The 16,056-nt window shown below is 40.1% G+C and overlaps 2 protein-coding genes across 3 annotated transcripts in view; one reads left to right on the forward strand and one right to left on the reverse strand.

Moving 5' to 3' along the window:
- DARS2 (aspartyl-tRNA synthetase 2, mitochondrial) overlaps positions 1–6,599 on the reverse strand; it is a 35,325-nt gene extending 28,726 nt beyond the window's left edge. For both annotated transcript variants that reach the window (XR_014026004.1, XM_081324377.1), the window contains exons 1-4: positions 6,279–6,599; positions 4,486–4,585; positions 2,610–2,676; positions 765–866 (exon numbers count right to left, since the gene is read on the reverse strand). Coding sequence is in view for 1 of the 2 variants with exons in the window: in XM_081324377.1 (XP_081180503.1) it covers positions 765–866; positions 2,610–2,676; positions 4,486–4,585; positions 6,279–6,402 (393 nt within the window). In the remaining variant the exon portion in view is untranslated. The remainder of the gene's footprint in view (positions 1–764; positions 867–2,609; positions 2,677–4,485; positions 4,586–6,278) is intronic.
- A 202-nt stretch (positions 6,600–6,801) lies between these two features.
- CENPL (centromere protein L) lies at positions 6,802–15,471 on the forward strand (the record flags this gene model as incomplete). Its single annotated transcript, XM_081324069.1, has 5 exons — positions 6,802–6,843; positions 7,708–7,884; positions 10,404–10,637; positions 12,328–12,885; positions 15,364–15,471. 5 exons carry the CDS (start codon positions 6,802–6,804, stop codon positions 15,433–15,435), a joined length of 1,083 nt encoding a protein of 360 aa, XP_081180195.1. The 3' UTR covers positions 15,436–15,471.
- Positions 15,472–16,056: the final 585 nt, after the last annotated feature.

The following is a 16,056-nucleotide window of genomic DNA, read 5'->3' on the forward strand; positions in this document are numbered from 1 at the left end:
CCATTTTAACTCACAACTTAATGGGCCGGACAAGAGCAGGCTTGGGGAAAGGAAAGAAAGCATGGTCTTCCTGGCTTGTCTGAATTATAAAAAAATTACCAAAAAAATTATCATAATTATTTTGCAGTACTGTCAGTAATTTGCAGAGAACAATGAAAAAAGACCTCTGCCCTGAGGATAAATTTGTCAGATTACCAGCCAGGCACAGCCATAAATCTGTCTTTAGAAAAAATAAATAAATCCTACATTCAAGAAACAGACAAGAAAGAAACTTCAAGGGCTTACTACTGTTAAACAAGTTGCTTTACTGCAGATTAGAAAGAATCCATATAGACACAGAAGATCTGCCTGCTACAAAGCATAGAAATCAACCAATCTGGGAAATGAGGGTGCATTTGAGGAGAGATGTGAAGAAAGCATAAAAAGTGATACTGTGCTGCTATATTGCCTGGAAATTCCAAGCACAGAAGACATTAAGGCAGAAACTGTGGAATCTTTTGAGAGAGCAGAAGACTTTTACAATGCTGAGCTGAAGAAAGATACTTCTAAACCAAATAGCTGCCAAGAAAACAAGAATTACTCTGCAGCTACCATCATAGTTACAGCTATAAGTTACAGAAGCAGATAGTTGTTCACCAAATTGTGCTCCCTGGCTACCTCCAAGTCACTTACATGGCAAATGAAAATTAGGAAATCATTTTGGTAGCCCAAAGCAATAAACTGTATGCACTTAAAAGCAGAGGGCTCCTCTTTTAAATACTCACAGGATTTGCCTGTCCCGGAGGCCGGGGAATAACAATCCCAGTCACTTGCACAACAGACTCAATTGGAGCATCAGAAAAGAGCTTCCTCAAATGGGAAGCAGCCTGCAGCGCAAGAAACAAACAAATCAGAATATGCATAATTCAAGAATGCCAGCAATACAGATTTAAAATGCATTATATCTGGTGGTTATCAGCCAACTTCAGTCTGGCAATTAAAATGGCACCCGAAAGCCCTCCCTTTGTCTTTTAATTAATGTTATCATTTTTTAAAAAAACATCATTGCCTCTTTTTGAATTTGAATTTTTATATACTGTTTCTATATTTTAATATTTTATTGTGAACCACCCAGAATCTCTCTGAGGGGGAGATGGGTGGTTCCAAAATGTGATAAAGAAGTAATAAATGTTATTTGTTAAAGTGCTTATTAAGACAACCAAAGAGGGGCAGAAGTTGAGGTGTCAGACTAGGAGCAGAGAGAACCAAGTTCAAGTCTACCCTTAGCCGTAGAAGCCAATTCTCTCTCAGTCCAACCTATTTCACCAGGTTATTGGTAAGGAAAAAAGTGTTATGTCTGATGTCACAAGTTCTAAATAAAAGGTGAGATAAAATCTTTTTGTTTGAAACATTAATTCCAATGGAACTTTTTAGGATCAGAACAAATTCTATCTCATCCAAAATTCTTTACAAAAAGATTACATCAAGTAAGGGTTGGTAAGAATTAAATCGAAATGCTCATGTGGAAATTAATTTAAATTTAATTAATTAATTAAATTAATTCTAGATGCATGTTTAGATGGAGAAAGATACTTCAGATATGCTTTGCAATATTCTTTATTTCCTTGTAGATTATAAGACTGAACTTTTAAAAAAATTATATGAAGAACTACAAGCTGTGCATGTAGCTATGGATATTTACAATATTATGTTACAAGAGAGAGTGTGCATTGAAAAATCATAACTCTTTTATAAATAATAAAATTTCTTTCAAGAGCCTGTATTAATTTAATTTCAATGTAAACTTTAAAAGTATGCTTACCTAAATGAATTATATATGAACTGTAACTTTAAAAAGAGCAAAATAAAAATTCCAGTAACACATGCTCATTAGTATTCCAAATCAGTGTGGCTAGAACACTATAGGTAATCCTGAACTTACAACAAAAAATGAAACCAGAATTCCCATTGCTTAGTGATGCAGTTGTAAACCACAATTGCAACACTTAGCAACAGCAATCCCTGCAATCCCAGTTGTTGTGTTAACTGAATCCCACAGTCATCAGGTAAGGCAACTTTCTGTTGACTTTCCACAACCAAGTCAGGAGTTACATGAGAGACAAGGGTAGGGGGAAGAGTTGGGAAGGGTCCAGGAGGGTGTAGGGGTGGCGCGGTAAGGTTGTGCAGGAGGCACAGGGAGAGTTGGAAGTGTACATGAAGGAGGCACAACAAGAGTTGGGGAGATTGTGAGAGAAGGCTCAGAAAGGGTGTACTTAGAGGTGCAATGAAGCCTAGGGAGGATGTGTGAAGGAGGCCTGTTTGAGGCTTGGGGAGGATGCACAGGTTGAGGAAACTAACCCCAGCAACATGTGACTTTCCCTAAATTTCTGATTCATGTGAATTCAGGACACTGCAATATATGGTAAGTGTGAGCCGGTTGCCAAGTACCCAGATTGCTGGAATTCTGACTGAGGACTAGTTGTAACTATCATTTGTTCAGTGTTGTTGTAACTTTGAATGGTTGCTGATTAAATGGTTGTAAGCCAAGGACTACTTATATATTTGTTTTGATTACATTCTTGTTGGCTTCCTAGCGAGAAACTACAAAAGCAGTTTTCAATAGCACTTACCTCATCCTGAGGTATAAGTATCTGGGTAAGTCCTTGGAAATCTCTCAAAACCACGAACTGTTCCTGTCTAATGATGGGAGACACAGATGTGTAGACATGTTAGGAACACTTCAGATTCAACCCCTGCCTGGAGCTCAAGGGTATGCAATGCGGAGCTCTCCAATGACATGTGAACAATGCCTAGTCACAGGACAGCTGCGAGAAGGGGACAGCTGGACTAGACACTTTTATGCGATATATAAGCATTTCACATGCAACAAGACTATAGGGAACATTCAAAGATATATTGTCTGAACATTAGTTTTAACTTAAGAATTTGACTCTGCTCCTTAATTAACTTAAGTTCTCTCTCTCTCTCTCTCTATGTATGCATATATGCATATGTATATGTATTTCAAATTTCTTAACCAGATTTTTGTACAGGCATAAGAATAAGTATAGAGAAGAAAATTCTATTTCTTAAGGGTAGATCATTGCCCATTGACATGGCAGCTCCCTCACAGACAAAAATGGAGCAATATATTCTTGTACAATCAGACATACGAGTCACATGGAAGAACAGTATACCTCAAGGTTTTTTTTGAAACATATGCAAACATCAATATTTTATCTTCATTCAGTTATATAACGATGATGTAATTGAATAAAAATATAACAGTTGACTTTCAATCATTTATTCAACAAAAATAAACAGATTTGCCATTTCTTTCTATGTAAGAAATAAGTACACCCTTAGCTCTGATAATTGGTTTTGTCCTCTTTCACAGAAACAACCTCATGTAGGCCTTTCTTATAGCTATCTACCAGTCCCTGATATTGACTGGAATCAACCCACAAAATCTTGATGGGATTTAGATCCTTTGACTTGGCCATTTCAGAACCATCCATTTCTTTTTTTCCCCAGCCCGTCTTTGGTGGATTTACCAGAATATTGGGGTCACTGTTATGTTGCAAAGTCCATTGTCCAATGAGCTTCAACCTTTTCACATTATGCTTCACTACTCTTTGATACAATGAAGAATTTGTAATAATTTGTATGATGGTGTGCAACCCATAACAGCTCCAACCATAACATTTCCACCACCATGCTTTAAGGGCAATGCACAAAAGGCACTTTGCAGATCAGGGAGGATGTACAGGATGTGAGAGATGTGGCACAGGTCAGGGAGAGTGCATGAGAGATGCAGGCCAATGAAGGTGTCCAAGGGTGTGTGCAAAAGATGTAGCAGATTGAGGAGGGTGTCAGCAGGTATACAAAAAGTGTGTTGCAAGTTGAGAAGGGAGCACAGAGGTGTGTAAGAGGTGTGGTGTCAGTTGGGAAAGGTGTGTGAGCGCAGGTCAGAGAGGGCATGGGGCTAGTTGAGAAGAGTGCATGGAGGTGTGCAAGCAGTTGATGTCATACAAAGGTAGAAGTGTTGCGGGAGTGTGTGTAAGTGGGGGGAACTTATCCTGGAGACTTATGACCCTCTCTGCTGGTTTCCCCACCGACATTCTGGGGAACCAGCAGAGAAGGTTGTAAATGGCGATCACGGGGCACTTGGCAATCAGTTGTAAGTGCAAAAAGGATGTCAAGCAGCTAGACTGCACCCATGTGACTGCAGGAGTGTGGGGATGTTTGGAACACTGAGGAACAAATGTAACCATCATTTGTTCAGCACTGTCATAACTTAGAACAGTTGTTGACATAGGTTAACATGGTTGTAGGTTAAGCACTAGCTCTATATTTTCTGTGGGAACAGAAACAAGATACCAGACTATATTTGTATATCCCAGAGCCTGATGTAGTAAAGCAACATTACTCATGCACACCATTAGTTTAACCTTTTCTTTAGCATCAGTAATTTAACCATTCCAAGTCATTTTATTTTCAGTTTACCTCTTATATTGAATCCATCCACACAGAGTGACCTCTTGACCTATATGAGCTGATCGCAACTCCCCACAGGTTTTGGACCGGGCAACAAAGCTATTGAGATCTTGGGATAAAATTTTGTTGATTCATAAAATATGTAAAAGTACAAACAAATTTTTTCTTCAGTCCAACAAAAAATATTAGGATAAGTAATATGGTTATCAGTTATGAATAAACATGATATTAAAGCTTCCTTCAAGAAGCAACAATTAGAACAGAATATGGAGCAACTGTATGTTTCAGAATTGAGAAGAACATGAATAAGGCTTGTTTAACTAATGTGGAGAAAAAATCATGAGAAATGAGAAGAAATAGAAGTTGGAATTAAAAGTGCTGGGAGTAACATCAACATCCTTGCATGTACTGATGATGCTGCCTTGTTGGCTGGAAATGAAGATTTAAGTTATCCCTTACTGAAATGAAAGAAGACAGTGCAAAAGCCAGTCTACTGGTCAATACTGAAACAACCAACTACTATTATGTCAACAAGCAAGGTTAAGCCAGTCTTCCGGGAATAGGGCGGTATATAAATTTAATAAAATAAATAAATAAGTGGTGAAAGAGTTGAAGTGCTCAGAAATTCATAGGGATGATGATTGTAGTTACGAAATAGTCTTTCTGGAAGAAAGGCTATAACAAATCTAATCAAAATATTAAAGCAGCACAGTGATATGAAGGAAAATGTCAACACCATGCTTTTCCCAGTTATAATGTAATTGTGAAAGCCAGATTATCAAAAAGGCTGAATGAAATAAAAATAACTTGCTTCTGAATTACTGTGCTGGAGAAAATGGTTATGGGTATTATGTTTGCAAGAAGACAAAAATAACCAATAGAACCAGGCTGCTCACGGGAAGTTCCCATCCTGTAATGAAACTAAAGCTTAACTATTGCAAACACATAACATACAAGCAAGAGAAAAAAGAACCAGGGGCTAGATATCATTGTTGATGGCACAAGCACCAGCTTATAAAATTTCAAAGAACAGTTACCAAAAATTATGTTGGAATGTGGATCATCTCAACAAAAAATCGGAAAGTATGAACAACTTCATTAAAATATCGACATAGTTTTCACAGCCGTAACACAGAAGTGGTCGGCTACAGCCCTCTCCTGAGATTTATGTGTTAATTCTCAATCTATAGCCTCAAAGTCTGAAAATTATTCACAGGGCTGCCCCTACATAAGTTTTCCAATCTCATTTAACTAATAAGATTTATGGGATGTAATTATGTATAACTGCACAGGGGATTTCAATCCCCAGTTAGTTTATATGCATGTTTGTTAAGTGTTTGTTTGTCCTTTTCCTTTTCTTTCTTAATTCGAAATGTATATACTTAGTGTTTACGTGTCTGTAAATATTTAAAATAAATATAAATAAAATAATAAAAAAATAAGTTTTCCAATCTCGGGCAAAGTCTGTTGCCACCTGTACATTAAAATCGAGTTGTGATTGAAAACGCACCCAAATCAGCAACGTAATTCTAGCAGAGTAGTTATTTTATTTTCTATTAAGAGAGCGAGCGAGTCCCTTACTTTCGTTAAGGCCAGTCTGAAATTAACAAGCAACTTGCCATTGGCAAGGAAAACGTTACCCAAACCTTCCACCTTACTGTTCCTCGGCTCTTTTATGACTCGTGGACTTCAACTCCCAGAATTCCTGAGTCAGCATAGCTGACTCAGGAATTCTGGGAGTTGAAGTCCACGAGTCATAAAAGAGCCGAGGTTGCCTACCTGTGCCCCAAGATGTTACAGACCTGGGAGGGTCGCATCCCTTCTGAACGACGCCAATCTGCAAGAAGGCAACCTGCTCCACGACTTCGCTCTTCCTCCGGGAAATAATAGCTCCAGGGGACGATAAAGGACACGTAGCCGACGCATGGTCTTGGCCAGTCAATCGAGGCACCGGCCAATGTAAGACAAGAACGAAAGCTAAACTTCAGGCTCCAAGCCCCACCTCAGAGGCGCTTCCTCCGTCACGCGAGCTGAGCCTTCGCCGCTCCCGCCGCCGCCGCTTCAGCGGCAAACATTACTTTCGGCGTCAGGCGCTTCCTCGGTTCCCTCCCGCCCGCATCAAATATGGCGGCAGCGGCAGCAACTCGTAGAACCGAAACGATCAGGCGCCCTAAACCGCTCCCTCTATTCCAAGGCATGCGCACAACAATCCCCGTTGCCGAACTGGCTGTCGGGAGACAATTTTAAAAAATAAATAAATAAATAAAAATCGCCCGCCTCGCTATTGCTGGCTTTTTTTCCCCCTCTCTGGAAGGTTGGGGAGAGATGTCTTCCCGGCGGTTGTCGACGGCGCGTGATCGCCGAAAGGTAAGACGAAGCCTGCGGGTGTTAACGTTTTTCTAGCCGCCCCGATAGGAATCGTTTGAGGGGTAACTGCGGGAAGTCTTTCTCCAAACGTGGGCCCTCTGACCGTAAGAATGGTTACTCCATACAAGTTATCTGGGTTCCCAAGACACGGTGAAAGAGGGGTGTGCCTTGTGTTTTTTATATTTATGCTGGTCTGTGGCCATAATAAAGTTGCTGTCCGTCTGATAACTCATTTCTCCAGTCCAGGGGTAGGCAACCTCGGCTCTTTTATGACTCATGGACTTCAACTCCCAGAATTCCTCAGCCAGCCAAGCTGGCTCAGGAATTCTGGGAATTGAAGTCCATGAGTCATAAAAGAGCCGAGGTTGCCTACCCCTGCTCCAGTCCAACAAAGGTGGTTCTCCAGAGCCAGATAAGATTATTGTCAGCCTTTTTTAATGAATGATTCAACAACATTCCCTTAATGAGCAGATTCAGATGAATTTATCCTTCACATGATGTTGCACTGCCTCTTTTTTAAATGATATTTTAAAAAGGCTCATCTTTCCTCTGTTGCTTACAGCCTTATGATCATCGTAATATACCAAAGTTATGTATGGTGGTTATGAATTTATAGAAACGACTGGCCAGATTTGTACGATACTCTATGATATGCTGAAAGATTTATTTATTTATTTATTTTATTTTTATTACATTTATATCCCGCCCTTCTCCGAAGACTCAGGGTGGCTTACAAGCTTAGCAGTTAGATAGTTTGCTATTTTCTGATTCATGTATTATGTCAGTACGACATATCAATCTATGAGATGAGATTTTCTTATTTCGTGTAATATGTTTGTCTAATGACAGATAATCTGTTTACAGGATGCTAGCACTTCTAATTACAGGAGAATGAAAACTGTTGGAAGAGCAGTGACAGACTATGGAGCAAACCTTACAAATACTGCCTATCTTTCAAGAAGTGTGCTATCCCTCAAGAAAAGAAGGTTATTTGGTCAGACTCCAGCTAAGATAATGATTTCACAAAATCCTGATCTACAGGTAAGGAACAACGAAGAGTGTAACTGAATATAATGTAACTGGCAACATGTTTGAAGAGGAAGCAGCTTTTAAAAACTCCAAACAATTTAAATTACTCTCTAAGGGCAGGCATCCACAACTTTACTCATCATGACAAGTATTTTCTGGAGTTGAAGGGTTGGCTGCTAAATGTGATATGCTAAAAGTTAAGTATGGAAATAAAAAATGAATAAATAAAAATGTTTTGTAAATAGTTGGGCACTGGGCTGAGAATATGACAAAAATATATAATGTCTGGTTGGTTGGTTGGTTGATTTATATAAATATAAATGTATAGGAAATAATTCTGGTGATGTGAATATATATGCAGATAATATGCAGTTGGCTTTTTTTATTTTTAAGCACCTGTATACATACTGTGTTTCCCTGAAAAATAAGACCCGGTCTTATTTTTTTTTTTTTTTTGCCTCCAAACGAGGCATTAGGTCTTATTTTCAGAGAATGTCTTATTTTTTTCCAGGAGCTGACCCACGCGCCCACACCTACTTATCATGCCACAGGGCTCCTGCCACGGCGGCGAGGTCTGTCATGTTGCGGTTGCCACCACCATGAGGCACTTGTTGCTGCATCACGCCATCACGAGGCCTGCCACACTGGAGCTGTTGCTGTAAGGCATGTCCTATTGTCACCACCACCACGAGGTGTGTCCGGCCGCCATTGTTGATGTTGCCGCAGCTGTGAGGCACATCCTGCAATATATCTCATAGCGGCAACAGCGGGGCGCACCTCATAGCGGTGGTGGCAGCCATGTGACATGCCTCGCAGCAGCAGGACACACCTTGCAACAACACAATGCACCTTGCTGCTGTAATGCAACAGACCTCATAATGGTGGCGCGACAGGCTCCACGGCGGCAGCAGCAGAATGCGCCTCACAGCAGCGGCAATAACGACACACCTCACAACAGCAACACAACAACTTGCGGCAGCAGCAGCAGGAGCCCTGTGGCACAGTAAGAGGGTGTGGGGCATGTGGGGCAGCTCCCCCCCACACACACACACCTCACCTAGTGTCTTAGCAAACAAGTAAGGCTTATTTTTGGGGAAACACGGTAAATTTTTATTTTTATTCCATTTATATCCCGCCCTTCTCCGAAGACTCAGGGCGGCTTACAAGCTTAGCAGTAGCCTTCATTCTATGTATATGCCTGCTTATTAGGGCTTTCACACACACACCCCAAGCGGCATTATTACAAAGTCAGCTTAATTGCCCCCAACAATCTGGGTCCTCATTTTACCTACCTCGGAATGGTGAAAAATGGTGAAAAATTAAAGCAAGTAAAATTCTTTTTTTACTAAAAGGTGGGGAAATGGACAGAGAAATTTTAAGATGTACAAATGCTGTTAGTTAAAATGTCAATCAAAAGCAGGTAAACTGATTTTATAATTGTGCTTCTGCCCATTTTGTTATCTGGAAGTGAGAATTGGGTATGTTGAAAAAACAGAAATGCAGTGAGACTGAGGTACTTAAAAACTACTTGTGTATTTAAACAAGAAGACACAGGGTTAATAATAAAAAGGTGCCAGCTGCAAGCCAGTTTGGTGTAGTGATTAAGGCACCAGGCTAGAAAGTGGGACACTGTGAATTCTAATCCTATTTTAGGTACAACTAGGTAACAATCAATGGCAAACCACGCCTGAGAAGCCTTGTCAGGAAAATTACAGGGACTTGACTAGGTGGTCACCAGCAATCCATAACTGACCTGAAGGCAAGCAGTCAGTCAATTGAATGTGGGTTGAATGTAGATGTGATATTACTTAGATTATATAGAGAAAATGAATGACAACTGAATAACGTAACAACTGAAGAAAGTGGAAGTAGGCTGAGAGGAAGAGAATGCTTGAGGAAATTGTGCTTAGATGAAGTTAATGAATCCTCAAGAAAACATATCGGAATATTGAAATACAACAGGCAATGGATGAGGTGATGGATGGATTTGCAAGACTAAAAAGGCAGGCAAAAATATAGTATTGATGTAAGCTACTTTTAACTGCTCCTTTTTTTTCTTCATCTCAGGTCTTTGGCTTCTTTGGTTTAAGTAATTCTTGCTCCTTTTGTGCTTTCTTTAACATTGCTGTTTTAAAAAGGAATGGTAAATCATAATTTACAGTGCTCAACTTTTAAAAAATTATGATTTAGGAATACTATGTAAATCCAGCCTATATATGTAAAAATATTTACTAAATATACTACTTGCTTTTGATATTATTTTAAATCAGTTATATAATACAGATTCTTTTATTCTGTTAATAAAGGAGAAGTGGTGTATCTTTTTCCTTTTGTATTTTTCTCAGTTTTTGCTATCTTCTGAGCCATAAAACAAATATTTATTGTAGATAACATAAGATAGAAAGGTACAAAAATAACACATAGTATTATGTAAATTCTTTGTAATAATGTTTTCTCTGCTTTGTAAACTATGACAGGAAAATATAGACCTGAGTTACATTTTTTTGCATTTATAATTTTTTTTTGGACAGGAGGAAGCTATACCGTTCATTGTAGCTAAACAGTGGACCTTATACAGCGTCACTCCTCTGCATAAATTCTCTTATCAACATTTGCAAGAATATTCTAAACAACTAAGTTATCTTATTACTGCACAAAAGGAAAAGAGATTCATACTGGAAGGTGAAACTGATCTGATGTTTCAAGCAAAGTTTTCTTCATTTTCTGTTTTGAAAACAGAAAAACAAGCAGCAATTCTTATTGAGGTATGTAGTCTTATCTAGTAGGTAACCAATCCAATCTTTTACTAACTGGGTTTGTCTTGATACTTTTGAAAGATATTAGTGGACAGGCTATAAAAGAACTTTGTTCTAGATAATTTTATTTATCCATCTACAGTGGCTATATATATATATATATATATATATATATATATATATAAGTTTTATAATTTATTTATTTTTTATTTTTTTTTAATTTTTTTTTTATAATTCCATTTATATCCCGCCCTTCTCCGAAGACTCAGGGCGGCTTACAAGCTTAGCAGTAGCCTTCATTCTATGTATATGCCTGCTTATTAGGGCTTTCACAACCCCCCCAAGCGGCATTATTACAAAGTCAGCTTATTGCCCCCAACAATCTAGGTCCTCATTTTACCTACCTCGGAAGGATGGAAGGCTGAGTCAACCTTGAGCCTGGTGGGATGCGAACCTGCACTAATTGCAGGCAGCTGGTGTTACTTAAGGAGGCATTAGCCCACTGCTCCACCAAGGCTCTTTAATTTTAATTCCATTTATATCCCGCCCTTCTCCGAAGACTCAGGGCGGCTTACAAGCTTAGCAGTAGCCTTCATTCTATGTATATGCCTGCTTATTAGGGCTTTCACACACACCCCAGCGGCATTATTACAAAGTCAGCTTAATTGCCCCAAACAATCTGGGTCCTCATTTTACCTACCTCGGAAGGATGGAAGGCTGAGTCAACCTTGAGCCTGGTGGGATGCGAACCTGCACTAATTGCAGGCAGCTGGTGTTACTTAAATTAACTTACTTAAATTAACTTCTAGGTTTTTTTTTTACCAGATGATTCAAACCTAGGTAAACTAAAATATTTTTTTCTTGAAAGGTTATTGCATCCATTAAGGAAGATGAAAGAATATATATTTGCGCGCACGCGCACACACACACACACACACATGCAAAATGGATAGGACTCCTTTGTTCAAGCTTTATGGGTTGGAAGGTTACAAAATTCAGGTTTTTGTTGGTAAAGTAGCATAAAACAAATCCAGCAGAATCAGACCAAAAACTCTGCTCCATTATCTTCTTGCTTTTTAATAACTACATAGTTATGCGGCTCTGAACAGTCATAAGGAAAACAACTTGGGCCTGCTATGGTATTTGTAGGTTCCTATAGTTACCAAAGGTTATCTGCCAATGAGTGCCAGTTTGTTGCTATGACCCGAGAAACTGAATTCTAATTCTGCCTTAGGCAGAAGCCAGCTGGATGATCTTGGGCTAGTGACTTTTTCTCAGCCCTAGGAAGGAGGCAATGGCAAACCACTTCTGAAAAATCTTGCCAAGAAAACTGCAGGAACTTGTCCAGACAGTCTACCAGAATTGGACACTATTGAAAAGTGTGTGTGTATGTGTGTGTGGAATCTTCCAATTATTTGTTTCGAGAATCGTTCTTTAGGACTGTAATACTGAGTAGCTTTGGAGGGTGTACATTCACATAAATCCAATAGAATCCTTGCAGAATATCCAGGTATTAAGAAATTAATCTGATCATTGTGAATCTGTAGTATGTGATACAGTACGGTATGAAATTCAGTAGGTATAACTTTTATCAAAGAACTTATTTACTAATGTGTTTATCATAAATTCAGAAATTATCTCAATTTCATAGAATTGTAATAATGTATTCATGAATATATGTATTCATAATTTTTTTTAGATTATGCAGAGACCTCAAATGGTAGATGAGGATGAGGATGAGGATGAAGAAGAAAAGAAAGTGGTATGGATGGGTTGTTTATGTTGCACTTGTACAAGTGATTTTGTTGAGACTCTCCCAGAGGATTTTACTTGTTTACCTTTATTCCTTGTAAATGGTGCACAGAGTTTCTCAAATATTGTTAAAACTTGGCTTCAGGAAACTTTTGATTGTTATTTCAGTCCATTGCATATCAGTCCTATCCATCTTGCATGGATGGCTGCAATATTGTCTGGATGCAGTATGGACCGCTACACAGGTGCAACAGAACTGACTTTTTCTGTGCCACATCTACCTTACCCTTTGGATATTTCCTATGCTATCCATTCTGAAGATGCAAAAGCTCTCTGGGATTCAATACACAGTAACCATGAAGAAGTTAAACAGGAAGAAGTGGAATTATTCATGAACTCCCTTTACAAGCACTTTCATAGGCACTTCAAGATATATTTATCATCTACACAGCTAGTGAAAGTTTCTACATCTGTAGCCTCTATCCATTCATTGGGAAAAATAAAGGTACGCATGCTTACTTTTCCGATCAACAATAATTATATGAATTTGCTCTAAAAAGAAATGTTTGGAAAGTATACTCTAATGCAGACATGTCAAAAACAAGGCCCGGGGGCCGAATCCGGCCCGCAAAGTGGTTGCATGCGGCCCGCGAAGCCATCCTGGAAACAGTGAGGGAACGGCCCCCACTGCCTTGGCCCTGGCCCAGAGACCCTCCTTCTGCCAGAGAGCCTGAGATCTGTCCCACTCCTGCCCAGGTCCCCATAGGCACCCTTGATGCGAACAATGTAGAGCTGGCCATGCCCACCCAGTAGGCCATACACACTCTAGCCACGCCCACCCAGTAGGCCAGATGTGTCAAACACAAGGCCTGGGGGCCGGATCCGGCCCGCAAAGTGGTTTCATGTGGCCCGCGAAGCCATCCTGGAAACAGTGAGGGAACGGCCCCCACTGCCTTGGCCCTGGCCCAGAGACCCTCCTTCTGCCAGAGACCCTCAGATCTGTCCCACTCCTGCCCAGGTCCCCATAGGCACCCTTGATGCGAACAATGTAGAGCTGGCCATGCACACCCAGTAGGCCATACACACTCTAGCCACGCCCACCCAGTAGGCCACGCCCACCCTGGCCATACCCACTTGGCCCCCTGAGGGCAACCGCAATGCTGATGCGGCCCTCAATGAAATTGAGTTTGACACCCGTGCTCTAATGGCATTAGGCACCTCTGTTCATATGCAGTTTTGTTTCCCCAGCAGTGTCATCTTCAAATAGTTTAAGGAAGAGTAGTAGACATGGGTATATATGTCTGAATGACCTAAAAAGTGCTATCTATTTTTACTCTGTCTTCAGAATCAAGGCAAGATTGCTGCTGCTGCAAGCCCTGTGCTGCCGCTTTGTTCCTGCAGAATGGACTGCGGCAGCCTTGATAGGGCTGAACGATTGAGGGGGGGGTGTCTTATCCCACTTACAAACCGAGTTGGTTGCATTAGTACAGAGACTTTCAGAATAAAATATCCACTCAGTATCTGAAAGAGAAAGTTGAGACTTTCAAATTTTCATATTTTTTAACCTTACTGTAGAATATGGAGCACTGTTCTTTCTGCTATAGCTGTCTTGTGCCGATAGTCCTTGATTTGCAACTGTTCATTTAGTGACTGTTCAAAGTTACAACAGCACTGAAAAAAAGTGACTTGTGACCAATCTTCACACAACTGTTGCAGCATCCCCTTAGTCATGTGATGAAAATTTGGATGCTTGGCAACTGACTCATATTTATGATGGTTGCAGTGTCCTGGGGTCATGTAATCCCCTTTTGGAACTTTCTGACAAGCAAAGTCTTATGGGGAAGCCGGATTCATTTAACAACGTTACTAACTTAACAACTACGACAATTCACTTAACAACTGTTGCAAGAAAAGTGACAAAAGGGGGCAAAACTCACTTAACAAAAGTTTCCCTTAGCACCATAAACTTTGGGCACAATTATGGTTGTAAGTTAAGGACTACCTGTAAAAGGGAAACGTGGTATTAAGTATGTAAAGTAAAGCATGGTATTAAGTACACAATGTTTTGTTTTTAAGCTTTTAAAGTGCTGGCAGAAGAGGCAAGCAGCAGACCCCATCAGTCAAATAATTCTGGCTGCTGGGTCCAGAAAGCCTTTTCTGCCATGGCTCCTGCCCTCTAGGACATCTTGCTCCCTGAAGTCAGATCTGCTCCCACACTTTTGGCCTTTTGAAAGGCTTTGGCTGTGCCAATTCGCCCAGGGCCCCAATGGAGGTGTAAGCATGTTGGAGGTGGCTAATGGAGTAGCGAACACCCCACCTCCTTACGTGCACTTTGCTCCCTCCCTCTTCATCCTGCTTAGTTTTATTTTAATTGAATTTTTAAAATTAACATCTTTATTGTTTTAATGTTTGACACTGCATTTTATTCAATGTCTGTAAGCCACCTTAGAGGGACGCAGTGGCTCGGCGGGTTAGGACGCTGAGCTTGTCAATCAGGTCGGCAGTTTGGCGGGTCGAATCCCGAGTGCCGCGTAGCAGAGTGAGCGCCTGTTACTCGTCCCAGCTTCTGCCAACCTAGCAGTTCGAAAGCACGTTAAAATGCAAGTAGAAAACTAGGGACCACTACGGTGGGAAGGTAACAGCGTTCCGTGCACTTTTGGCGTCCAGTCATGCTGGCCACATGACCACGGAGACGTCCTCGGACAAGTGCTGGCTCCTCGGCTTTGAAACGGAGATGAGCACCGGCCCCTAGAGTTGGAAACGACTAGCACGCATGTGCGGGGGAACCTTTACCTTTACCTTTAAGCCACCTAGAGTTGCCTTTGGTGAGATGGGTAGCATATTGGTTTGGTAAATAAACTTAAGCTTGCTTTAATGTTTGAGACTAGATTAAAAGTGAGGCCAAAATGAGAATGTTGACGATTTTTTGGTTGCTTATTGTTTCCATGGATCTAACGGTATCTCTCTCTTCTTTTTTTAACAGATTCACTGTGCTCAATATCTGATGGGAATTCTGTCACAGCTCACAGAACTGGCACTTTCAAAGATACTGTGACCAAATACTTACTAGATTATATCTCATGAAGTTTACAGAAAATTATTTAGGATGAAAATTGTAGCATTGTTTTTGTCCACTCTTCTCTAGTTGTACTTTAAGTAGAAGGTAGGTTAAATGTTTTGTATATAGTATAAAGAGCTATATGGTTCCGTCTTCATAGTTCTAATATGGATTATTAAAAGAAATATATAACTCAAAAGTACAGTATAATGTTTACAACTGTCTATATACTGAACTTTTGCTCAGAACATCTAACCAACTAGGTGAGAAAACTCTTCATAATTTTTAGATTTTAATTTCAGGTGAGTTTTTCAGGAAAAAAAGCCATGGAGATAGGATTAAATTGGGGTTATGATGGCATGTTTTATACAAAACCTGTATCCATAATAGATTACTTACTTCAGACATGGCTCCATGAATCATCTGAGCTGGGTCAGGTAGGATGGGATGGGTGCAAGAGGAATGATCTACGATGAGTACCATCTTCATTTTACTATCCAGGCAAGAGGTTAGAATTGTTTCAAAGAAGGGCACCCTATTTGCGACATAGAAAAACTTCCTGGCAGTGACAATTGCTTCCCAATGCAATACTGTAGATTGCCTCAAATGGGATCCTAC

The sequence above is a fragment of the Vipera berus genome (assembly GCF_964194415.1).
Source record: "Vipera berus genome assembly, chromosome: 3".
Lineage (NCBI taxonomy): Eukaryota > Metazoa > Chordata > Lepidosauria > Squamata > Viperidae > Vipera > Vipera berus.